At 41.5% G+C, this 21,448-nt stretch overlaps 1 protein-coding gene across 2 annotated transcripts in view; it reads right to left on the bottom strand.

Moving 5' to 3' along the window:
- Positions 1–21,448, bottom strand: part of LOC124545386 — a 137,396-nt gene that overhangs the window by 9,619 nt on the left and 106,329 nt on the right. For both annotated transcript variants that reach the window (XM_047124296.1, XM_047124297.1), the window contains exons 6-7: positions 18,765–18,930; positions 10,350–10,427 (exon numbers count right to left, since the gene is read on the bottom strand). In XM_047124296.1, coding sequence (XP_046980252.1) covers positions 10,350–10,427; positions 18,765–18,930 — 244 coding nt within the window. The remainder of the gene's footprint in view (positions 1–10,349; positions 10,428–18,764; positions 18,931–21,448) is intronic.

The following is a 21,448-nucleotide window of genomic DNA, read 5'->3' as shown; positions in this document are numbered from 1 at the left end:
ACAGCTGTATTCCAGATATGGTCAAGAAAACGGCATATGTTCATCTGAAGTGCAGAATCACAAATAGTATGACCTCACAAAGCATAAATTTTTTCTTCCATAGCACACCACTGAAGAAACTGCAAAAAGATGGGAATTTAAGGAGATGGGACCTGGATAAACTGACTAAACCAGAGGTTGTACAGAGTTTCAGGGAGAGCGTAAGGGAGCAATTGACAGGAATGGGGGAAAGAAATACAGTAGAAGAAGAATGGGTAGCTCCGAGGGATGAAGTAGTGAATGTAGCAGGGGATCAAGTAGGTAAAAAGACGAGGGCTAGTAGAAATCCTTGGGTAACAGAAGAAATATTGAATTTAATTGATGAAAGGAGAAAATATAAAAATGCAGTAAATGAAACAGGCAAATAGGAATACAAACGTCTCAAAAATGAGATCGACAGGAAGTGCAAAATGGCTCAGCAGGGATGGATAGAGGACAAGTGTAAGGATGTAGCGGCTTATCTTACTAGGGGCAACATAGATACTGCCTACAGGAAAATTAAAGAGACCTTTGGAGAAAAGAGAACCACTTGTATAAATATCAAGAGCTCAAATGGAAACCCAGTTCTAAGCAAAGAAGGGAAAGCAGAGAGGGGGAAGGAGTATATAGAAGGTCTATGCAAGGGTGATGTACTTCGGGACAATACTATAGAAATGGAAGAGGATGTAAATGAAGATGAAATGGGAGATACGATACTGCGTGAATAGTTTGACAGAGCACTGAAAGACCTGAGCCGAAACAAGGCCCCGGGAGTAGACAACATTCCATTAGAACTACTGACGGCCTAGGGAGAGCCAGTCCTGACAAAACTCTACCATCTGGTGAGCAAGAAGTATGAGACAGGCGAAATACCCTCAGAATTCAAGAAGAATATAATAATTCCAATTCCAAAGAAAGCAAGTGTTGACAGATGTAAAAATTACCGAACAATCAGTTTAATAAGTCACAGCTGCAAAATACTAACGCGCATTCTTTACAGACGAATGGAAAAACTGGTAGAAGCAGACCTCGGGGAAGATCAGTTTGGATTCCGTAGAAACACTGGAACACGTGAGGCCATACTGACCTTACGACTTATCTTAGAAGAAAGATTAAGGAAAGGTAAACCAACGTTTCTAGCATTTGTAGACTCAGAGAAAGCTTTTGACAATGTTGACTGGAATACTCTATTTCAAATTCTGAAGATGGCAGGGGTAAAATACAGGGAACGAAAGGCTATTTACAATTTGTACAGAAACCAGATGGCAGTTACAAGAGTCGAGGGACATGAAAGGGAAGCAGTGGTTGGGAAGGGTGTGAGACAGCGATGTAGCCTCTCCCCGATGTTATTCAATCTGTATATTGACCAAGCAGTAAAGGAAACAAAAGAAAAATTCGGAGTAGGTATAAAAATTCATGGAGAAGAAATAAAAACTTTGAGGTTCGCCGATGACATTGTAATTCTGTCAGTGACAGCAAAGGACTTAGAAGAGCAGTTGAACGCAATGGACATTGTCTTGAAAGGAGCAGACAAGATGAACACAACAAAAGCAAAACGAGGAATGTAGTCAAATTAAGTCGGGTGATGCTGAGGGAATTGGATTAGGAAATGAGACGCTTAAAGTAGTAAAGGAATTTTGCTATTTGGGGAGCAAAATAACTGATGATGGTCGAAGTAGAGAGGACATAAACTGTAGACTGGCAATAGCAAGGAAAGCGTTTCTGAAGAAGAGAAATTTGTTAACATCGAGTATAGATGTAAGTGTCAGGAAGTCGTTTCTGAAAGTATTTGTATGGAGTGTTGTCATGTATGGAAGTGAAACATGGACGATAAATGGTTTAGACAGGAAGAGAATAGAAGCTTTCGAAATGTGGTGCTACAGAAGAATGCTGAAGATTAGATGGGTAGATCACATAACTAATGAGGAGGTATTGAATAGAATTGGGGAAAAGAGGAGTTTGTGGCACAAATTGACAAGAAGAAGGGACCGGTTGGTAGGACATGTTCTGAGGCATCAGGGGATCACAAATTTAGCATTGGAGGGCAGTGTGGATGGTAAAAATCGAAGAGGGAGACCAAGAGATGAATACACTAAGCAGATTCAGAAGGATGTAGGTTGCAGTAAGTAGTGGGAGATGAAGAAGCTTGCACAGGATAGAGTAGCATGGAGAGCTGCATCAAACCAGTCTCAGGACTGAAGACCACAACAACAACAACAAGTACAGCACATGATTTTTGCTTTTTGATGTGAACCTTTCCATTAGCACCCCAAAACTTTCTATTCCTTACCAAAGAGGGATATTTTCACTCTCTTCACCCTGTAAATTTTATTAGCAACAAGTCTATGTACTCTTTCTCAGCAAAAATTCTGGTGACCAACCTGGTTTTCTTATTCTGTTTACCAACACATATTCCACTCCCTTGCCGGCCGGAGTGGCCGTGTGGTTCTAGGCGCTACAGTCTGGAACCGGGCGACCGCTACGGTCGCAGGTTCCAATCCTGCATCGGGCACGGATGTGTGTGATGTCGTGAGGTTAGTTAGGTTTAATTAGTTCTAAGTTCTAGGTGACTGATGACCTCAGAAGTTAAGTCGCATTGTGCTCAGAGCCATTTGAACCATTTGAACCATTCCACCCTCTTTTCTAGTATTGTCTTATATCATTTCATGTTCTACATTAACTCTTATTTCCTTCAATAATTTTTTTGCTGTGGCTTTTTTTGGTATTTAATAACCTGTTTTCGTTGCTTCTTGTAAGTTTTCATCACTCCTAATATTGTTCTTGGACTGTATAATTCTTCTATTTCAATTTCATGCTTATGATTACAGTCATCTAATTTGTTTTGTGTACCAGTATCTACTAGGATCTTACTAATATCTATTTCAGTATGTGGTTGTTGTTGTGGTCTTCAGTCCTGAGACTGGTTTGATGCAGCTCTCCATGCTACTCTATCCTGCGCAAGCCACTTCGTCTCCCAGTAATTACAGCAAACTACATCCTTCTGAATCTGTTTAGTGTATTCATGTCTTGGTCTCCCTCTACGATTTTTACCCTCCACTGCCCTCCAATACTAAATTTGTGATCCCTTGATGCCCACCAACCGATCCCTTCTCCTAGTCAAGTAGTGCCACAAATTTCTCTCCTATTCTATTCAGTACCTCCACATTAGTTATGTGATCTACCCATCTAATCTTCAGCATTCTTCTGTAGCACCACATCTCGAAAGCTTCTATTCTCTTCTTGTCTGAATTTTTTTTCGTCCACGTTTCACTTCCATACATGGCAACACTCCAAACAAATACTTTCAGAAACGACTTCCTGACACTTAAATCTATACTAGATGTTAACAACTTTCTCTTCTTCAGAAACGCTTTCCTTGCCATTACCAGTCTACATTTTATATCCTCTCTACTTCGACCATCATCAGTTATTTTGCTCCCCAAATAGCAAAACACCTTTACTACTTTAAGTGTCTCATTTCCTAATCTAATTCCCTCAGCATCATCCGACTTAATTCGACTACATTCCATTATCATCGTTTTGCTTCTGTTGATGTTCATCTTATATCCTCCTTTCAACAGACTGTCCATTTCGTTCAGCTGCTCTTCCAGGTCATTTGCTGTCTCTGACAGAATTACAATGTCATCGGCGAACCTCAAAGTTTTTATTTCTTCTCCGTGGATTTTAATACCTACTCCGAATTTTTCTTTTGTTTTCTTTACTGTTTGCTCAATATACAGATTGAATAACATTGGGGATAGGCTACAACACTGTCTCACTTCCTTCCCAACCACCGCTTCCCTTTCATGTCCCTCGACTCTTATAACTGCCATCTAGTTTCTGTACAAATTGTAAATAGCCTTTCGCTCCCTGTATTTTACCCCTGGTACCTTCAGAAATTGAAAGAGAGTATTCCGGACAACATTGTCAAAAGGTTTCTTTAAGTCTGCAAATGCTAGAAATATATGTTTGCCTTTCCTTGATCTATTTTCTAAGATAAGTCGTAGTGTCAGTATTTCTTCATGTGTTCCAACATTTCTACAGAATCCAAACTGATGTGGTATGTAATTTAAAATCTCTTCCATAACACCACGTGCAAACTATTTAACATTATTGAATGTATCTACATAATGCTGTCTCATATTATATTGAGTGGTTTCTGACTTTTTTATATGATGGTCCACGTTGTGCTCTCAATTTCTTTAATGCCTTCCCAATACTTTCGTCTTGTTGGTTGTTAGCATGTAACTCTTCTTATGTCAAATGACTCATGTTGCATATATGTGCCAAATTTGACAAATACCTATCAGTTCCCCGTTTCTGATGTAATTTCAGAACTAGTATTCTGTGTCTTACACGATTAGCTGTTGCAGTGGATGAACTGTTCTCTAAAATAGCTGCATGAAGCTTTTAACATTCACAATATCAAGGAGGAAGGGTATGGGGGGAGGGGGTGAGCAACATGGTGCTCACCTTTTGAAAATATTGTCATCCAGTCCGGTACTTTGTACCATAAAATTCTGGAAAAAATATCTACTAGATTCCATAAATGTTCTAAAAATTTCAGTTAAACTTAACCTGTAAATTAAAGTCTGAGCAGCAGCTCTGACTTTTTACAACAAATGTCATATTCAGTATCTTGATATTCAGTGCCCAGTCTCACGTCAGTGTTTCAATAATTATTAATATCTGCATTTTCTTTCCAAAAAATTGTGGCAGTCACTAAGACTCCCCTCCCACTTGGTAGTACACTGAAATTGTGTTGGTATTACTAAGAGTGTGCGCAAAGGTATTTTCAAGTTCTAGACCCTACATACATATCATTACCTCTTTAACAATCTTGTTAATATTATTCAGAAACAATGAACGTATTTTGTTTTTTCTATTTTTGAAGATGGGCATAAATTAGTCCTTCTCCTGGTAATATACATTAATGTAAATACATAGGCATTTGAAGAGTTAAATACATTTTGCATCTACAGGTGGCACACGTCCACAGTTGATGTTCTTAGACAAATAATGACTGAAAACCGTGATTCAATGCATAAGAGGCAATATGGTTTGTTGAGTCAATTGAAACATTACTTACTGAGCTATCAATGTTAAAATACTGGTTTTGCTTCCATGTTTGCCTTAAATAGTTACACAGCATCCTGTTATATGCAATAGCCTACACTCTGATCTGATTAGTTTCAGAAAGCATACACAATACTCTCACTGTTGATAGCTCTGGCCTTGTATAAGTATTATTCAGGTATCAGTTATATTGTCTTCCTTTCTAACATAAAATGTATTGGCAATGAAGTCATGCTGCATCTACTAATGCACTGTCATATAGTGGTACTTTTTCATAAACCCAAATTTGACTAATAAATAAATTAGAAAGGGCACCTGCAAAACTCGCCTTAGTTCAACCATGCCATCAACCTGGGTGCCAGGATTTCATGATTACCACAAAAACCTTAACTATTAGACATTCTCAAAACCCCCACACATACGACTAATGTTTTCAGTGACACTTACCTTCCCACAAATGATTTCCAAACACTACCTCCACAATTTCTTATGTTCACCTCCCATAGTAGGATAAGCCACCATCCTCCACATATTTCGTGGTGCTATTCTCACAGACCCTGTGGGAAAATTCCGATTCTAGTGTTTGGAAAAGAAAGGTGGAACTACAAGCTACAATGGAAATTTCAGCCAGACTTGTTCATGTGGTGAAGTACACTAATGGTTAAGCCGACTGCTTGTAATAAGAAAGAAATTGAGTTTTGTATCACAGTGTGGCACATATTTTCAATTATCACTACATGTGGAAGTGATTAAAGGCGTCATTGGAAGAAAAATATACAAAATACACATAAAATTTTAACACGCACCCAACAACAAGCCATGTCAATTTTCCATCACTATATATTACTTTGTTTCTCCTTCCCTACTTACTACTTCTCAGTTATTTCTTTTTGATGACTGTACATTAATACCACAATTATTTATTTGTATACAATCATTGTTTCTTGGAGTTGCATTGTATCAGTGTCCCATCACACCTATTTCTTATAGGATTTATTTGAAAGATCGGAAACAGTCACTGAAAGCAGAAATTGTATCAAACATACCAATATAATCAATGTCATTGGGAAAGAATTTAGTTTTATACCATATTTTCCATGTAACTGCCCTGACCGAATTATTTCTATTCTGAAGTAAATGTTATTCGAACAGTGAACTCAGAGAATGATGCAGAGAATCACCTTGATACACACCTAGTCAATATCAAATTTTATAAAGGGAGTAACATTTCCTGAAAACTATAACCTCTACTTTATCAAAAACCAAGCTTAAAACCATGGTGCTGACCAGGTATTTATTTACTCCACTCTTATATTAGTCCTTCTCTTCCTCTGTCACCTCACTGTGAATCTGCTTCTTCTTCCCCTCTCTACCCACATCTTCCACCTTCCCCACTCTGTTCATCTCCAACTGCCTCCTCAGTCTGCACATTTCCTCACCTCACCTTTCTCTGTCCACCTCATTCCCCATCTGTCTCCAACACCAGTTACAACCCCCAGCCCCTGTGGGAGGATGATGGCTTTTACCTGCACGGTATTTATTTTCACATTGTAAAAAAAAACCTCCTGGCAGATTAAAACTGTGTTTCGGACCAAACTTGAATTCAGTACCTTTATCTTTCAAACTGAAGTATACTACCAACTGAGCTACCCAGGTGCTAGTCACAATTCGTTCTAAAAGCTTTATTTCTGCCAATACCTCCTTTCCTACCTTCCAGACATCACACAAGTTCTCCTGTGAAACTTACAGGATTTCAGCTCCTGGAAGAAAGCTGTGAGGACGAGTCGAGACTCGTGCGTGGGTAGCTCACTTGGTAGAGCGCTTGTCACAGACAGCAGAGGTTAAGTCTCGGTCCAGCAGACAGTTTTAATCTGTCAGAAAGTGTCATATCAACAAACACTCCACTATAGACTGAAAATCTCGTTGTAGTAAGTAAGCAACACCCAATTCCTTAAAGAATTGAAATACCCATGCGTAAAACGGCTTCAAACTATGAGTGAATGGATGACTTAAATAACTGACATTAAGCATTTATGCGTTAAAACGTTTCTAAAACATTTGAAATTACACTCTAGGACACAAAAATGACACACCACAAAGAAATTACCTCAATGGGATGGAATTCTGTAGATGTGATGTACATATACAGACAAAAAAATTGTAATAATTTAAGGAAATGGAATGATTTGTTCAAGAGAAAGAGCACGAATTGAATAGGTCACATTTGGCCTTATGGAAGCAGTAACTCGGCTTGGCATTGACTGACAAAAATTTTGAATGCCCTTCTGAGGGATATAGTGCCAGATTCTATCCAACTGGCTCATTAGATAGTCAAAATCCTGAGCTGATTGGAAGGCCCTACCCATAATGTTCCTAAAGTTCGCAATTGAGGAGAGATCTGGCGGCCTTCCTGGCCAAGGTAGGGTTTGGCAAGCACGATGACAAGCATCAGAAAGTCTCACCGTGTGAAACTGGGCATTATCTTGTTGGAACGTAAGCTGAAGATGGCTTGCCACAAAGGGAATAAAACGGAGGATAGAATATCGTCGACGTACCCCTGTACTCTATGGGTGCCATGAATTGCAATCAAAGGGGTCATGCTATGAAAAGACTTCGGCACCCCAGACCATTACCCCTGGTCATCAGGGGCATATGATGGCAACAGTCAGGTTGGTATCCCACTACTCTCTGTGGCATCTCCAGACACATCTCTGATGGTCACCGGGTCTCAGTTCGACGTGCAACTAGTCACTGAAGGCAGTTCAACTCCAGTCAGTGAGATTCCAGGCTGAATGTGCCTGACACCAATGGAAATGGGCTTGTGGGCGTACAGAGGTCGATGGTAGTCGGCACAAGGGGCGCTGTGAGCTATCCCCATTTCTGTGGGGCACCTGTTAATGGTACTTGTGGTCACTGAAGCACCAGTTGCATGTTGCATCAATGATCATGATGAATTCGGGACTCTCTTACACGATTGCTCAGTCCTCACGTTCTGTTGACTCTCTGGTCATGCGCTTCCTTCTTGACACTGTGTTTGGCCATGGTTCCTACCAACAGCGCCGAATAGTGGCATTGCTCCTGTTCCAATGCTTAGCCATTTGATGAGCATTCTAACTGGCTTATTTGAGTTTAACTACACATTCTCCCTCAAATGAGGTTCACGCGCCTATGAGGCATAATTACTCTCCAGCTGAGTATACAGAACAAAATTTGCGAAACTTTATGTCTTGCGTTCTACATGTGCCTTGCTTAGTATCGTATGTATTATTAAACCGGGGACCTAAAACCAATGGAGAGACTTTATCCCGCTGTAACTCTCAGTGGTTCACAGCCCCACAACAGGCCACAGCAGTCCAACCACCCCACCGCCGCCCTACACCGAATCCAGGGTTATTGTGAGGTTCGGCCCCCAGTGGACCCCCTGGAATGTCTCACACCAGACGAGTGTAACTCCAAATGTTTGCGTGGCATAATAATTATGGTGTATGTGTACGTGGAAACGGTGTTTGTACAGCTATCGCCGACACAGTGTAACTGAGGTGGAACAAGGGGAACCAGCCCGCATGCGCCAAGTTAAATGGAAAACCGCCTTCAAAACCGTCCACAGGCTGGCTGGCACACAGGACCTCGACACTAATCTTCTGGGCGGATTCATGTTGGGGACCAGAACGCCTTCCCGCCTGGGAAGCAGCACGTTAGATCGCGCGGCTAACTGGGCAGGTGCTTAATATCCTTACCAGGTTCAAAGTGAAACTGGACTGCAGCGTCACACATTCATCCATAGGCCTCCAAAGTTTACAATTTCATGGCCAATTTGAACAACCGCTTCATGGTATGTAATTTTGTTTTGTCTCAAAGTGTATGTTTAAAGTTTTTTGGAAGTGGGGAAGTGCTATCATTATCAAACAATGGAAGAGTATGCTCAGGGTAAATTGAACTCCTTTTTAGGAAAACCTAGTTTCTCACCTGTCACAGTGTTTGTGACATCATATCTCCTTAAATACGTGTTGCACAGTGACAATTTTTAATGTACATTCATTGGTATATGTGGATACTTCGTGCAAAAATTTGTTGCGAGTAGAGTTGGTAGTTTATAAGTTATAAATTAAAATTTTACGTCTGATGCGGCACATTTTAACCCATCCAAATGTTTGTCATATCTCCTTAACTGTGCGTTTAACAATGATATCATTTTTCAGACACATTCAATGTTACATTTGGATATCGTCTGCAAAAAGCTTTACGAATAGAGTTAGTAGTAAAGAAGTAATAAGTCAAAAATGTAATTCTTAAAACAGCAGTTTTACTGCTTGAACAGCCAAAGTGTAGAAAGCGCTGAAGCTTTTTCCTCATTTTTTTGTTGTAACGGCGACCGGAACAGTCGCGGGGTTGAAGTAACGGAAAATGCGGCGGCACCCGCTCAGCGGCCCGCGAATAACAACACAACGGAGTGGACGGACACGACCAATGAAGGACCTTACGACAACAATAAGAACGAGACAACAGAGTAAAAAAAACCTAACTAGTCAACCACGTCCACTCGTAAACAAAACACGTAAGTAAATAAGCTGTCTAAGGCGAGGCGACATGTCCTGAGACGTACGGAATGTTAGACTGGCTGGCTGGGCGAGAGGCAGGGGCTTAAGTACTCTGTCAGGCACGCCGCTATTGGCCGCTGCAACCACGTGTTCCACTGTAGCGCCCTCACGCTAAATGCGGGCCAGGAGGCGCGCGCCGCCACAGTTTACGGCGCGATGGTGCAGAGACCTCTAGGGGTCTTCGACATCCATGACGTCTGGCGAGGATTCAAATTCCGCGGCGCGTGGTACCAGATTTTTGTAGAGGAGGAGAGGGGTGGTTGGTTACAGATTGCTAAGTGCTCTCATTTTCAAATACTAATGGCTACAGTCAGAATATTTAAGCGTGGTGCCCCAAGCTCCTTTTTCCTCTGTGCATCTACCCCTTTGAGAGATTGGTGGTTGTCACCACCACAGGACTTCTATCCAGATAGGAAGTTAGATGTGTACCAGTTTTGGTTGTAATCGATATAGTAGTTTTGGAGAGTTGAACACACATGCTTTTCTTTAAAAATATTCATATAATAGTATATGAGATGTTGAGCATACTTACAGGGTACGTACATACATAGGTATCCAATAAAGAGACATTCAATGTTTGACCTTAACACTTGGTTAGAGTCCTCATAGGACGCACTGCGAATGTGGAAAATGAGCGTGTGTAGTGACGGAACTCACCGCAGGAGAGAGACGGCAACGTCGTCGGGTGGGGGAGAGCGGCACGCAGTCGTGGGCGGCACGGCGTTGGCTCGGGCACTGCACAGAGAGAGACACTGCCTGGTGAGGCGAGTCCACACAGAGGCCAGGGGGAAGCCTGATGCAGACACTGTCACTGAGGACTCGTTCACACACAGATAACAGAACACACACTGCAAAGACAATAGTGGATTCGCCATATGAATGCTTGGTCACTGGACTAATCAGTTTACGCACTGCTTCTCCTGAGTTCCTTTTACCAGTAGCTTAGTATACCAAACAACAACTGCCAGAGAGTAAACAACAAAGGAAAGGTACATACATGTTTCAACATGAACCACGGGCTCCGTCTTTGAATTCCCGTCGCGCTCGCCTGGCGTATGCCACTTCTCGCGGATCGAGGCTTGTGGCAGCAGGGGGCGTGGTTTAGCCGCGGTGGGCGGTTCGGAGCGACAGTGGTTCCTAGGGGTAGGTAGTGTTATGGAGCCGGACCGGAGGGTGAGACGCGCAGGGCCCACAAGCAGTATGCGCCTTTAGGCCGAACTTGACATGCCATGGTATGATTGGTGGCCTTTTAAATGTTTTGTCTGTTTAATAGTTATGGGCAGGTGAGGGGGGGGGGTCATCTAACGATGACTCATTTGAGCGGCCTTGGATATTTGAATTTGCTGTTGGTTCTTCTCGGTAGAAGTCATGTTATGCAAGGAGCTTTCTGAAAGTTCCTATCACATTAAAACTGTGTGCCAGACCGAGACTCGAACACGGGACCTTTGCCTTTCACGGGCAAGTGGTCTACCGACTGAGCTACCCAAGCACGACTCACGTCCCATCCTCACAGCTTTAATTCTGCCATTGCATCGTCTCCTACCTTCCAAACTTCCTGCGCAGAAGAGCTTCTGTGAACTTTGGAAGGAAGGAGGCGAGGTACTGGCAGAATTAAAGCTGTGAGGACGGTCGTGAGTCGTGCTTGGGTAGCTCAGTTGGTAGAGCGCTTGCCCACGAAAGTTCGAATCTCGATTCAGAACAGAGTTTTAATCTGCCAGGGAGTCTCATTTCAGTGCACACTCTGCTACAGAGTGAAAATTTGATTCTGCAAAGGAACTTTCTGATTCAATAAACTGCCTGATTTGTGTTGCGTGACTTAATATCTTGTGGTGTTGCCTTGGAAGGGGCCAGGGTAACGTGTAGCAACCAGAGACACTTGTTATTGCAATTCAGTTTCCCACGTTCAGTAGTGGATTCGATGACTGGGTAATCCTGTACATTGTTTTAAGTGTGACTATGTTTAGCCTTAGCCTAGTTTTTGAAGAGGATCATCTGAAGTATCTGTTGATCTGCACAAGTTCTGTGGTCGTGGGGTTGTATTAAATGAGAATGATAGGGGAATTTAGACGTTCCCTTTACTTTGTTCCAGTTTTCTTCCGGTCTGACACGCTTTGACTGCACATGGACCCAGTGTGTGCTCATTGTATTATGGCTTCATGGAATGCACCGCCGCCACATACCCTTGGGCTGCCTTCACTCAAGATATGAAAATTGCTGTTTGAAATTTTGATGTTTGAGGCTTTGTTAAGTCAAGTTCTCTGGTTGGGCATACTGTCGAGCCCCATTAAGATGGCCACATGTTGGTCGGTTGTATATGAACGGCACGTGTCATATCGACATGTCGTCTGGACTTTTGAAAATATAGCCAGTCGATAGTAACTAACTGGCACATTTGAGTTTCACGTGGTGTAAAACGCAAAAGGGTATAGAACTATTAAGTGTTACTATGCCCTGAATGTTACTTATGTGTTCGTTTGCTAGCCATTTGTCAGCTGAAAGTAAAAGAAAATCATTCCCTGTCTCAGGGCTGCTTACAGCTTACTAGATCTGTTGTTCAACTATTTGTCAATTACATGTTTTCATGGAGTGACCTTTCTCGCCATTTATTTATTTACTTATTTATCTTTTGCTAAAACTTGGTTCTGGCCTTTTTAAATGGTATTCTTGAATTACTGTGCACACGTGTTTACTTACTGAATCACTAAAGTGTTTTCTATGATATACCTTAAGAGAAGTTTTTCTGTCTGAAGACATTTATATCTATCTGTACACATTATTTCTCTTATTAATCACTTAAATGCTCCATGGGGAGAGATGCTCATTAGCCTTACCTCCATTTAACAGGTCCTACAGTTTTTGTAAAGTTCCACCGAGAATAACAACGTTATCCATGATACCCATTCACCCTTAGGCTTAATTGCACTCATTTGGATTTCTATTGCTTATACGAAGTGCAGTTTGAATAGCAAGGGACAAAAGACTACATCTCTGTCTTGTATCCTTTCTAATTTGAGCACTTCGTTCTTGGTATTCAATTATTATTTTTCTCTCTTGGTTCTTGTACCGCATATTATCCGTTTCTCCCTAAAGCTTACACCTATTATACTGAAAATTTCAAGCATCTTGCACCGTTTTGCATCATGTACGCCTTTTTCTAGGCCAACAAAACCTATTTCGTAGGTCTTGCCTTCATTGCGAAACACATTGTCAGAACTGCCTTCTTGTTCAGTTTATCTTTCTTAAATCCAAACACATTCGTGTAACAGACCCTCAATTTTCTTATCCATTCTAGTCCACATTATTCTTGTTAGCATCTTGATGGTTTGAGCATTTAGGTTGATTGTGTGTAGTCGCTCTTACATACCCTTTATATCGTCCTCATTGTGTGGATGATTTTTTTCCAAACATCAGATGGCGCACCTCCAGACTCACAGCGTCTGTTATCCAACTGTCATTGCCTTTTACCCAACGATTTTATTAGATATTCCAAAGCTGTGTTTAATTCTGACTCTAATAACGGGTCTACTGTTTCTTCCACAGCGAACCCTGTTTCATTTTCTATCACATTATCAGAAGGTTCTCAGCCTGGTAACGGCCTTCGCTGGTCTCTTTCCACCAATCAGCCCCCTGCTCACCATTAAAGTGTTGAATTCCTCTTACCCTCTTACTGGAAGTACGAAAATTGAACAGAACATTTATAATTATTGCTGAAAGTAATCCTAAACCAATGAATGGTAACAGGAAATTGTTTAAGGAAAGTGTTAAAAAATGAAGTGCTTCTTTACAAATTGAATACTCAAATATAAATACGCAAACTAGATGCAGTAAGAACTGTCATGTTTTTAGCTCCTAAAGCACAGGCATTCGAGTTCTTCTGGACTACAGATTGAGCTTTTCCTATTTTCGGTCTTCACTGTTGTTATGCCGTCATTTGTACATATGTTTTATAGCCCAAATCTCACTGTTCAGAAACTTTAAGCCTTTCAGAGGTGGCATCCTCGTATACTGTTAGATCTGACTGCGTTAATTTCTTCTCCGCTCTGAAGAGTGATCACTATGCCATCTGTGTTCTTTCTGTTGTTCTCAGGAATCCCTAGCAGTCTATGCTATCGTTCAAGTTTTGTCAGATTTCTCTATCAGCTTCTGATTGAGAAATCGTGCCCTATCTTCAGTTTTCTCGGGCCACAGACCTCATTCGCTTGCGTCTCTAGACTTCTGTATTCTGGTCATCACTGTCGTAGTGACAGCATCGGTGACGCTGACTGGGGATCGGCACTCATCTCAGGCTTCACGGCGCACGTGACGCCGGCTGGTGCACCCGTGGCCCAAAGGGACAGCTCTGTCCCAGGCGTCTCTCCAGACTGGCCACTGGCGGTGCTGACCATTGCTCAATGGTTATGCATTTTAAATGCAGTTGTAGGTTACACATTCTCAGAAGCAAATTCTAATATAACACTAGGCACTCGCCACATGATTCTCCCAATGTAATGATGAGCTTAACTGCTTAACAACAAATTCAGGTAAAATTGTAGGCCAAAATGTGGGTCACTCATAGCCGTCATTTTCTTTTATATATAGGATTCTGTTCCAGTACAGGTTCGTACTGGCCCATAAAGCTGCCGCTGTTCCCACTGTCCAAACAGTAAGCACAATTCATTGAGGCTTTTGAGAGCCGCTACGCCACGCAGTCGATATTGTGGCAAACTGCTGTGAAAGTACACCATACATGTTTTAGCAACACCCCTTTTCCAGATGTTCTGTAGCACAGAAATCATAAATGGAAGCATCAGGTGTTGCTCAGTATTATGTATAGAATGATCAGAAAAAATTATGTTGTTGTTGTTGTGGTCTTCAGTCCTGAGACTGGTTTGATGCAGCTCTCCATGCTACTCTATCCTGTGCAAGCTTATTCATCTCCCAGTACCTACTGCAGCCTACATCCTTCTGAATCCGCTTAGTGTATTCATCTCTTGGTCTCCCTCTACAATTTTTACCCTCCACGCTGCCCTCCAGTACTAAATTGGTGATCCCTTGAAGCCTCAGAACATGTCCTACCAACCGATCCATCTTCTAGTCAAGTTGTGCCACAAACTCCTCTTCTCCCCAATTCTATTCAATACCTCATCAGTAGTTATGTGATCTACCCATCTAATGTTCAGCATTCTTCTGTAGCACCACATTTCGAAAGCTTCTATTCTCTTCTTGTCTAAACTATTTATCGTCCACGTTTCACTTCCATACATGACTACACTCCATACAAGTACATTCAGACACTTAAATCTATACCCGACGATAGCAAATTTCTCTTCTTCACAAACGCTTTCCTTGCCATTGCCGGTCTCCAATTTATATCCTCTCTACTTCGACCATCATCAGTTATTTTGCTCCCCAAATAGCAAAACTCCTTTACTACTTTAAGCGTCTCATTTCCTAATCTAATTCCCTCAGAATCACCCGACTTAATTCGACTGCATTCCATTATCCTCGTTTTGCTTTTGTTGATGTTCATCTTAAACCCTCCTTTCAAGACACTGTCCATTCCGTTCAACTGCTCTTCCAAGTCCTTTGCTGTCTCTGACAGAATTACAATGTCATCGGCGGACCTCAAAGTTTTTATTTCTTCTCCATGGATTTTAATACCTACTCCGAACTTTTCTTTTGTTTCTTTTACTGCTTTCTCAATATACAGATTGAATAGCATCGGGGAGAGACTACAACCCTGTCTCACTTCCTTCCCATCCATTGCTTCCCTTTCATGTCCATCGACTCTTATAACTGCCATCTGATTTCTGTACAAATTGTAAATAGCCTTTCGCTCCCTGTATTTTACCCCTACCACCTCCAGAATTTGAGAGAGAGTATTCCAGTCAACATTGTCAAAAGCTTTCTCTGAGTCTACAAATGCTAGAAACGTAGGTTTGCCTTTCCTTAATCTTTCTTCTAAGATAAGTCGTAAGGTCAGTATTGCCTCGCGTCTTCCAACATTTCTACGGAATCCAAATTGATCTTCCCCGAGGTCAGCTTCTACCAGTTTTTCCATTCGTCTGTAAAGAATTCGCGTTAGTATTTTACAGCTGTGACTTATTAAACTGATAGTTCGATAATTTTCACATCTTTCAACACCTGCTTTCTTTGGGATTGGAGTTATAATATTCTTCTTGAAGTCTGCGGGAATTTCGCCTGTCTCATACATCTTGCTCATCAGATGGTAGAGTTTTGTCAGGACTAGCTATCCCAAGGCTGTCAGTAGTTCTAATGGAATGTTGTCTACTCCCGGGGCCTTGTTTCGACTTAGGTCTTTCAGTGCTCTGTCAAACTCTTCACGCAGTATCGTATCACCCATTTCATCTTCATCTACCTCCTCTTCCATTTCCATTATATTGTCCTCAAGAACATCCCCCTGTGTAGCCCCTCTATATACTCCTTCCACCTTTCTGCTTTCCCTTCTTTGCTTAGAACTGGGTTTCCATCTGAGCTCTTGATATTTATGCTAGTGGTTCTCTTTTCTCCAAAGGTCTCTTTAATTTTCCTGTAGGCAGTATCTATCTTCCCCCTCGTGAGATAAGCCTCTACTTCCCTGCTTTGCCATTTTGCACTTCCTGTCGATCTCATTTTTGAGACGTTTGAATTCCTTTTTGCCTGCTTCACTTACTGCATTTTTGTATTTTCTCCTTTCATCGATTAAATTCAGTATCTCTTCTGTTACCCAAGGATTTCTACCAGCCCTCATCTTTTTACCTACTTGATCCTCTGCTGCCTTCACTATTTCATTCCTCCAAGCTACCCATTCTTCTTCTACCGTATTTCTTTCCTCCATTCCTGTCAATTGTTCCCTTATGCTCTCCCTGAAACTCTGTACTACCTCTGGTTTAGTCAGTTTATCCAGGTCCCATCTCCTTAAATTCCCACCTTTTTGCAGTTTCTTCAGTTTCAATCTACAGCTCATAACCAATAGATTGTGGTCAGAGTCCACATCTGCCCCTGGAAATGTCTTACAATTTAACGGCTGGTTCCTGAATCTTTCCATTATATAATCTATCTGTAACCTTCTAGTATCTCCAGGGATCTTCCGTGTATATAACCTTCTTTCATGATTCTTGAACCAAGTGTTAGCTATGGTTAAATTATGCTCTGTGCAAAATTCTACCAGGTGGCTTCCTCTTTCATTTCTTAGCCACAATCCATTTTCACATACTACGTTTCCTTCTCTTCCTTATCCTACTGCCGAATTCCAGTCACCCATGACTATTAAATTTTGGTCTCCCTTCACTACCTGAATAATTTCTTTTATCTCATCATACATTTCATCAATTTATTCATCATCTGCAGAACTAGTTGGCATATAAACTTGTATTACTGTAGTAGGTTTGGGCTTCATGTCTATCTTGGCCACAATAAAGCGTTCACTATGCTGTTTGTAATAGCTTACCCGCACTCCTTTTTTTTAAAATTCATTATTAAACCTACTCCTGCATTGCATTTTGTATTTATAACCCTGTATTCACCTGAGGAAAAGTCTTGTTCCTCCTGCCAACGAACTTCACTAATTCCCGCTATATCTAACTTTAACCTATCCATTTCCCTTTTTAAATTTTCTAACCTACCTGCCCGATTAAAGGATCTGACATCCTACGCTCCGACTCGTAGAACGCCAGTTTTCTTTCTCCTGATAACGACATCCTCTTGAGTAGTCCCCGCACGGAGATCCGAATGGGGGACTATTTTACCTCCGGAATAATTTACCCAAGAGGACGCCAGCATCATTTAATCATACAGTAAAGTTCTATGCCCTCGGGAAAAATTACGGCTGTAGTTTCCCCTTGCTTTCAGCCGTTCGCAGTACCACAACAGTAAGGCCGTTTTAGTTAGTGTTACAGGGCCAGATCAGTCAATCATCCGGACTGTTGCACCTGCAACTATTGAAAAGGCTGCTGCCCCTCTTCAGGAACCACACGTTTGTCTGGCCTCTCAACAGATATCCCTCCGTTGCGGTTGCACCTACGGTACGGCTATCTGTATCGTTGAGGCACGTAAGCCTCCCCACCAACGGCAAGGTCCATGGTTCATGGGGGGAGGGGGAGGGGATTATATAGCGCATAAAACAGTAACAAGTGTGTATCTGACATTTATAAGTCATCAGAAATAAATTAAAACCAAGGAATACAAATGTAAGAAAAAAAAATAATCGAATAAATACATCAACAAAAAAGAATGGGAAAAACATTTGTATTTCGCATATTATTTAATAGAAGGAAAAATCAGCTTTGTAAAAAGGTCACTGAAATTTGTCGTCAAAAACAAATATGAGTACCTTTGCAAGTAAAAAATATTGTCAATAAACAACAACACATTGCGGTAGAGTGTACTGTCAAAAAGGGATTGTTAATACTACACCATAAATTTAACTTGTTATATCACTGTTATCTCCGAACCTCTCACTATAGATGTATCATTTATAACCACTCCCCATGATGCACTGAATTCGACCATAGAGGCGTATACAGTTGACTTATTTATGAAATATGATAAGCTGGAGCAACAGCATCTCAGGCCATTGGGATTCCCATCATTTTAGTGTGCTTCCACTGGTTGAGAGAGATACTCAGATGGGAGGTTTCCCACGCCATTTTAATGAGCTACTATTCAGTTAGGGGAGATGGGAGGAGAGGGGAGCAGGTTTAAGTATTCCCCTTGGTGAGCATGAATGGATCGTGTACATATGCTGTTGGCTCTCTTGGGAGTGGGGAGTGGGGGGGGTGTGACAGATGCCGTGCGGAATGGCTGTCTCATACGTATCTGCTTCCAAAGGCACGAATGCATTGCTCGCCACAGTACCAAAGCACCCTGCCAGAAGGCCAAAACAAAATGGCGTAGTTCATTCATAAAGTGGTTAAGAACAAAGTTGCCACGGCTTGTTGACAAATATTTATTCACATTATAATTGCGCAGACTGTTCGCTCCTTCACTCGTTTTCTCTGATTTACTGAAGACTTAGGCAGTCGACACTTCTCATAACCCTATTTTCCGTTTGCGGTAGGGATAGAGTCGCGCCCTCAGCGGACGCCGACTCACCTCACGGGTGCAATCTCGCAGATGAACGGCAGTTCCAGGTCGCAGCGCACATCCTTATAGAATCCTCTGTCCGACAGCGCCAGGCAGTTCTCGGGGACACCACGATCATTGTTTTTCGGCTCTCCAGCATCCCACACTTGAAATTCCATGTCTGCTAGGTGCCTGCCTGTGAAAAGAAAACGAGTCGTTGACACAACAAATATGTTCAGTTATTACACAAACATAGCTGGGGTATTAGCACGCTACGCAGATGGTGGAGTTCATATGACACTTCCTGAACCGGCTCTCACAGCCAGCCTACACAAATGTGCGCACACCCGCCCTAGGAGAGAGCGCACACGATCGCAATAGTGAGAGATAGAGTGTGTGTGTGTGTGTGTGTGTGTGTGTGTGTGTGTGTGTGCGAGAGAGAGAGAGACAGACAGATAGAAAGCTAAACAGACATAAATGTTACGACATTAGTGCTCCAACGCAGAGAAAATTCTTACACATAATATTACGATCAAAATTGGTACGCCATCAGTGAATCATACTATGTAAAGGAAGGATGTAAAACATATCAGCAGCACTAATAAAACAATTAACAGTCCTCGCAGCAAACACTACACTGATTTATAACCTATTTAGATGAACTAAGGGATTATCAAATCTCAACTTTTTTTGGAACGTCTTAGCACATTAAGACTGTGTTTGCAACTGAGACTCAAACCTGGAACCTTTGTCGTTCATGCACAAATGTTTTACTGGTTAAGCTATCCAGGAAGAATTTATGACTCGCCCTCACACCTTTTTATCCACTGATAGCTCTCACCTAGTATTCAAACTTGATCGAAGCTCTCCCGTATAACTTGTGGGACTAGCAGCCCTGGAACAAAGGCTGCTGTGAAGAAATGGCTTAGCCGCAGCCTAGGGCATTATTTTCAGAATTAACTTATATTCTGCTACGGAGTGACACTGATCTGAATCCTCCTCGGAGATAAAGCTTTCTGTCTGAGCCCAACTCGAACCCTGACCTTTTGCCTTGCGCAGGCACGTGAGCTACTGCCTAACACAGGCAAATTATCTCAGTGTTACAACTGTGAAGTGGGTCATGAGTGTTGCCTGGATAGCTCTGTTGGCAGAGTGCCAATGAAAGGGAAAAGTTGCAGGCTGGAGTCCCAGTTCAGCTTTCAGTTCTAATCTCTCAGCAAGTGCCAAACTAGTGCACACACTGATGTTGGGTAAAAGAATAATCTCGAAACAGTCATTTAGTCCTCTAGGCTATGGGTAATACATTTCTCTGCAGTATCCTTTCTGCTAGAGATGCTAGTCCTACAAGCTATGCAGGAGAACGTTTGTGTAGTTGGTAATTAGGACATGTAATACTGGCAGAACTCAAACTACAGGCATGGGTTATAAATCGTGCCTAGATGGCTAAATGAGAAGGGAATGCCTAGGTGGCTAAGTAAGAAGAGAATTTTCCTGAGAAAAGCCAAGCTTCCCAGTTTGAATCCTGGTGGGGCACAATTTTAGCGTGACAGGAAGTTTCAAATCAGCATGTACTCTCCTGGAGAGAGAGACGATATCTGCAAATATGAGTACTTTTAAAATAACATGTTGTCCACCATTAACCAAGCGAGCAGCAAGTGAAAATATGATTAGATGAGCCAGAAGTGAAACAATATCTACTACGAGCGTGATTACAGTTGAAAGTAATCATAAAGCTAAACTTTACCTCCAGCTGGACCTCTTAGATATGTTATTACTACAAACCATTAATGCATCTCATGTCGTATAATCTCTAAATGGATATAACCAGCAGTTATTTCATGACGAAAACAGCACCCGTCAGCAGCCTGCAATGACAGTAACATATGATGACATGAAATCTATATCGCATTGAGGCTATGTTGTTATCGATAAATACGTCTGATGAAGTGCAAATGGTTTCAATAATAGCAATATCATGGAATATTTACACTTCATGAATAATATTTAGAAATGTCACATTTCTACACACAATGAAAACTCAAACATGCATTAACACTACAGCCGGTACTTAGCTGAAAAGCTTGAGAAAATGTTAAACTATGGAGTCATAACAAACTTCTGATAATGTGATAGGTAACGTAAACAGTGTTGCGAACGGTTTTGACTTTTCAACTAAAATAAGTACCTACAGACAAATGACACATTGACGTCTGAAGAGGTACCTTGCTTGTTGACTCATAACTGCTTTCTATACAAGAATACAGCTGTTAAGGGCGAAAGTCACTGAGAGAATTTTAATGATATTTATATCTCTCCACAGTCAGTGAAACGAACAGTAGAATGAACATACTGTGGGAAAAGACGCTTGCAACATTAATGGAGAGAGATGATGACATAGGATAGTTGTCAAATGTTTTACAGCAACCTACTTTGCTCTTGTGGTTATTATATTAGATGTAGAGGCACAAGCAAGATGCAACGTGGATATATTAAAGAGCTCAACATGCCAAAATAAATTTCACGACGAAATGTTACACATTTAGAATGCCTACAACTTCACTTCCAAATCTTCTTCCAAATATCCCACATCAAGCCGAAAAGCTTGTTGCTACCTGTGCATAAGATAAAAGATTCTTATGTACGGGTACTCATATGACAGAGTGAGGTGAAACACCTAACCTTATTGTAGCCTGTAAATATGTTGTAATTGATTT

The sequence above is a fragment of the Schistocerca americana genome, chromosome 8 (genome assembly GCF_021461395.2).
Source record: "Schistocerca americana isolate TAMUIC-IGC-003095 chromosome 8, iqSchAmer2.1, whole genome shotgun sequence".
NCBI lineage: Eukaryota > Metazoa > Arthropoda > Insecta > Orthoptera > Acrididae > Schistocerca > Schistocerca americana.
Note: the sequence above shows the minus strand (reverse complement) of the source record. Positions and strands in the feature narration are given on the sequence as shown.